Source organism: Melitaea cinxia, chromosome 21 (genome assembly GCF_905220565.1).
Source record: "Melitaea cinxia chromosome 21, ilMelCinx1.1, whole genome shotgun sequence".
NCBI classification, from domain to species: domain Eukaryota; kingdom Metazoa; phylum Arthropoda; class Insecta; order Lepidoptera; family Nymphalidae; genus Melitaea; species Melitaea cinxia.
The window spans coordinates 4,916,217-4,922,239 of NC_059414.1; the positions used below are offsets into that span (position 1 = coordinate 4,916,217).

Below are 6,023 nucleotides of genomic sequence, written 5' to 3' on the forward strand. Positions count from 1 at the left end.
GTCCTTTTTCCGATTTTTATTGATTCCTCCCTATTAATAGAGTATTGTAATACGTAATATAAGTATAATTTACAAGTATTTTTGGAGATACGGATTTATTTCTACATAGTTAATATATGTATTTTATTTAAAAAATTCGCAAACGAAGCCGTGTCCAAAAGTGTATTAATAGACATGTGCGTGTCCACACACTATAAACAAATACTGGTAAGCAATATTTTTGTATTTATACGATAAGTACAGTGTTAAAACGAAAATCATATTTCGTTTATATAAATGTTACGTACGAACGGTAGCTTCGTTATAACGAGAGGAACTTAACAGAATTTAAACATCCGACATGATAAAACTTTTTTTACGATTCGAACATAAAAACTTTACGAATCACACGGGACTACCGAGCGAGGAAATAAGCTTTTACTTATTAAAAATATAAATATTTATTTTATTAAAAATACAATATAAAACGTTGAGCGTTAATTTAGTATTTTTTTATTTTTTAACAAACTATGTAACGGGATACAAATATAAAATTAATAAAAGCCTTTTAAGCGGCGCGATAATGCCGAGCCCGACAAAGGAAAAAAATATATAAAAAGAGCTGTGAAAAGTTTGCGAAAGTAAAAGTTATCCATTAGGATGAGCATGACCATAGACGGTTTATTGAAATAGTTATTGTTGGGGAGGTAATTTTTAAAAATTGCCTACATTTGGCAGCAGTTTAATGGCTGCGATAACAGTAAAGTTCATAGCCGAAGCTCCACTGTAGAGTTTCGTGGATTACTCGTACTATCCATACAGAGGGGTGCAATTTCGTTAACGTTACAGATTTCCATATAAAATAACATCGCGCTGGTCTGCGTTATCGCGCGATAATGTTTTGAGATGGAAATTTGACTATTTTAACACAAACAGCGATATGTATACAGTCGATCTAGCTAACATTCTTCGTGTTGATTTTATTTTCAAACACTGTAAATATGGTAATCTTACAAAAATATTTTACCTGTTATTTTATATACTGTTTAACATTATAATATCGCCCTATGCGAACACTACATACGTATTTTCATATACGTACGTTGGTTTAAGTATTTATGTCATAGTAGTAGAATAAAAAAAAATTAAATGAACCCAGAATATATTAAATAAACTCATAATACCTCGACAATATCAAATACAATTACAATATTATTTCGTATCTTAGAGTAAATGAAAGTAAATAGTCCCTTATAAGCCACCTTTCAAGACCTCAAATATACGAAAATAGCAATATTACTGTCTCAAACGAACGTAAGCAGTCCTTCGCTCGGCTTTAGTAAAACTCGCTAGACGATGTCTTGTGGGTGAGAAATAGCGCGACTTAAGAGGACTTATCAAAAACTAAACAAGTAATATAATTTTATTCATGAAAGCTTAAATAAAATATTTCTTATAAATCGAAAATAACGATTAGAGTTATCAAATTGTACGAAAGTTTTAATTGATATATAAAACTGTCACGTTTGTAATACATTACAGTTATTCAACTATTTTCTCAATATTGTTATTTCTTGCACTGTGTCCCCCGCTATATGACACTCTCTCTCATGACCATTGGTTGACTGGAAGAGATCTCTTCTAGGGATAAGTCCACCTTTGCCATCAACTATATATGTAATTTTCTGTACATTCTGTTCTTAAGTGCAATAAAGTATATAATAATAAAACGAATTCTATACATTGAAAAGTAATTGCTATTTTTTTTTATTCTTCTGATACTTTCCTGATTCTGTTTTCGATACTGAGGCTGTACTCTTTTTCATTTTTTTATTGAAGTTATTCGAATGAAATTTGGTACCATTTAATTTCGTTACTAAAAGCTAAGACATTTTTCATTCCGAAATTTAGTACAGTCTTAGAAGATTAAATCTGAAGATTAAATGACATTTTATACGTGTAACGGCGAATAATGTAGAAGATACAGCCAGAGTTTAAATATGAATGTGATATGTATGTCACAGCTAACTTGGCTAAAATAGATAGTAAAACGGACATTACTTTTTATACAACGCCATTCATCTATACGCATAGCTGTAGTCGAATCATTATGAGATATATCCAAAAGATTCAGGTTTTAAAATATGAATCTTTTAGACTAGCTAAGAGTCACTGTAATGTTAATTTTGTGTTTTTCCGCAACTGTACATCTCTTTGCATTTCTTTTATAAAAAGTTATTTACAGTTGCTGCTGACTGATTTAGTTTTATATAATAAAAAATGTTAATCTTGATATTTATTTTGTGCTCCTTAAAAAACTAAACATAACGTAACTTATAGGTATGTATAACCCTATTTCAACAAAGTTTAAACTTCAAAACTTGTATCTGTCTGTAAATTCCCTAATAATAAATATATTTCAGTTGACACAATTTATTGCAAGGCATATCACGTACAAGGCGCGACATACTATTCAGTATCGTGTACGATATAAAATGATAAATGCACTCGTTATCGGCCACTTAGATAGATACGCCGCAACGACACTTTTAAACAATTCTAAAACAATATTCGGTGATCTTCACCTTGATAACTAAGTTTTAAACATATTATGCGACATTAAATATTTAATAAATGTGTTTGCTCGGAAACGAAAAAGACCGACTTCAATTACATCGACAAGTAATACAACGTAAACAGACAAAAAAAAAAATAACAAACGCACTAGTCGTCACTACTATTTTCGAAGGTTTCCCTCGATTTCTCTGGGATTCCATCATCAGATCCTGGTTTCCTTATCACATATATATATATATTGCGCATTGATGCTTAGACGGGGCAATGACCGACTTATAAACAACATCTTCAATCGTACTTTTGATAGATATTTGGCAGCAATAAATAAAATCAGCTATTAATGAAGATATTCTAAAAAATATAGATGATATATGGACTCTTTCTCTTGTCTTTTCTCGCCGACAGTAAAATATTATAAATTTCTCAAACGCTCAATCAACTCAATTTTAAGTTCCAACGAATTGATAAATTATACACTAACATTCTGTATTAGTGCTAAATGACCCTAGACATTATTAGACGAATAATAAAAAAACAAAAGGGAGCCTCGGCTGGCTGTATTATTTTTTGTGTACATTAAGAAATATCTCCGCACCTACTACTGAGACTATTGTGATCATTTTTTATAAATTAAATGCTTCTAAAGTGATTATCAAAGTTCATTATGAAAAGTATAGAGCATAAGACCACTATCACATTAGCGCACGACAAAGGTCAGAAAAAGTCGCATGGCCTACAAACGTTAAAACGTAATAGTTAATTTCTGTAAATATTTTTAAAGATTGAACTTACCTGGTGCGGTGGTTGAGATCCGGGTGGTAAGTGAGGAGGATGCTGCGAATCTTGCGTCGGAGAGAGTCCTCCTGCACTCTGTGCTGTTCCTGGGCTAGGTGCGCCCGGCGGGTGACTGGGAGGCTGTGGAGAGCCTCCACGCTCGTAACCCTGAGACATAAAGATAAGATTACTAACGCCAAACAATTATAACTAAAGATGATAAAAAACGGAAGACTACGGATATATACAAGATCTCAAAATTTCAATATAAATTTCGAACTATCATAAAATCATGATTCATATTTGAATCATAGACGGAAATATAACGACAAAATATAAGTATCTCATTTCCTTATATTCCACATTTAAAACCAAATAGAATGATCAGTTTATTTTAAACACAAAAATAAACTCTTACAAAAAAATCTTTTTTTTTTCTTTTCTTGTATTAGGTAATTAAAACAATTATTGTATAAGTGTGTCAAAACTATTTTACAACAAAAGTACCAGTAACTAGCGACAATTTCCAAAAGTAGATGAAAATAACTCTACATATTGTATTAAATAAAATACAGGATATATTCCGATGTTAATCACCTTATAGGTGAGTCCTTGGCCGTGACTTCAACTCCATTATTATGACTTGTTTTGTTGTTTTTAAAGTTATTGTGTATTGTATAGGTAACATTAAACTTTATTCGTTCATTTATTGATTTTAATAACTTTTAGTTACAATTATTAATTATTTATTATTATTCATTAGCCCACCCGGTTAGCTTCGCACCTTCATATTTCTTTTATGCCAAATTTCCTGTTCGATTTATTTAAAACTTCTATTATAGGTACTACGTGACACTGTTCTGACAATAAACAACCAAAAAAAAAGCAAAAATTACCCAATTTGGTGGGAATTTGTGAAAATGCGCGTACATACATTTCAGCGGTTTATTTTCATTTATATATATAGATTATTTATTACCAGTAGTTTTTGCCTAAACTTTAAAGTTTCGACAAACGTAGCACCTGTCTCGGTTACAAGGTGACTATTAAATAAGAATTAGCAAGCTTCAGTTTCCCAAATTCAAATATACTTAGTAATTTTTGAAGCTCAATCTTTTTATTTATACCTTGTGTTTTCTATGGGTTATTAGTGCGATGTTTTAGTCTATAAGATTGGTCCAGTAGATTCTAAAGCGCGTTCGAAATAAACAACTATCGTTTTATGCTAATAAAATAAATAATTCCTACTTAATTTAGATATTTAGTATATAAAAGTCATTAATGAGACGACAATGCAGATATACTAGACTTAAAAAATTACTAATTAATACCGATATTGTATTTTAAAACGGAAGTCAATAAAAAAAGATTAATAATGTTCTGGCGGTTAATGTAATCGTCATTACCTAATTTAAGCTAATTTGACACCAATTAGCCATTAACATGTAAAATATTTGGAAAAACCCAAAAGTGCACTTCTCAACGCGCTTCTTTTAGCTTGTTAGGAGCTAATGATCGACCGTAACACGATTATAAGTTCGATTAATTAATTTGGTTCTTGCACATAATCACAGATGGCTTTGCTCTCATTATTTTATTATGGTAGAAACTAAAAATATTTAGTGAAAAAAATTGAAGAACTTTTTAGCCTTTATATTCAATAGGCTTCGTAGTTATTATTTTATTGACAAAAAAACAGCTTATTTCGTCAAGTTGTTCTCGCGTTATTTTACTATCCTCCGTACAACCAAAATATTGACATCAAACATAATATTTATTCAATTCATTCTTTTTACTATAATAGTATTAAAAAAAAGACTTCAAATGATATTTAATTTAGAGTTTGATGTGTATTCTGTATAAAAGTGTAGATTTTATAGTATATTAACGTATTATTATAGAAATATAGATGTTTAAGAGTAAGCTCTTCCCGTATTTTTCATTTTGTGAGAGTAATCAGAGTAAAGAGTTTGGTTGTTAGTTTGTATAAAACATATACAGTAACTATAGGTTCGCCTGATAGGTTATTTATACTGCAGACTGAAAATAAAACTAAAAATGTGGTGTATAGAGAGGTTTTATAAAAGTAACTATTAAATTATACTAAATTTTGCCTTTTAAAAAGTTACTCAGTGTGATAAGCATTTCAAGTGACTGAAATAAAAAAATAATTTGCGTTAAACATCTTAATAGTAATGCATATCTGCATAACCACGCGCACGTAGTCGCGGGCAACGGTTAGTGTATTATAAAACAAAGTCCCCAAAAGTGTATGTGATCGATTCTCTCAACATCTACTGAACGGATTTTCATGCGGTTTCACCAATTGAGAGAGGGCTTCAAGAGAAAGGTTTACGGAACGGCTAAGCCGATTTTGATGAGTTTCACTGGAAGTTTACCGGGAAAACTTTGTGACACACTGATTTCAATGCGGGCGAAGCCGTGGACACAGCTAGTATATATATATATATATATATGTATATTGTATGTTCGGGGATAACTGCGTCGTTTATGAACCGATTTTGATGATTTTTAATTTAACCAAAAGCCGATGTTTATCATGTGGTCACATTTAAATTTCATCGAGAGCGGGCACAGCTAGTGAATAGTTCAAAATTGTAAATCACAACTGATATGAAACGCAATACAAAATCATCTTACATCAAAATCACAATACTAACTCATCGGTTAGT

General features: G+C 30.8%; 1 protein-coding gene across 1 annotated transcript in view; it reads right to left on the bottom strand.

The window, feature by feature from the left end:
* The window catches only part of LOC123664251 (trithorax group protein osa), a 76,162-nt gene extending 72,042 nt beyond the window's left edge, over positions 1-4,120 (bottom strand). Inside the window, exons 1-2 of the mRNA XM_045598845.1 lie at positions 4,115-4,120; positions 3,349-3,498 (exon numbers count right to left, since the gene is read on the bottom strand). Coding sequence (XP_045454801.1) covers positions 3,349-3,498; positions 4,115-4,120 — 156 coding nt within the window. The remainder of the gene's footprint in view (positions 1-3,348; positions 3,499-4,114) is intronic.
* Positions 4,121-6,023: the final 1,903 nt, after the last annotated feature.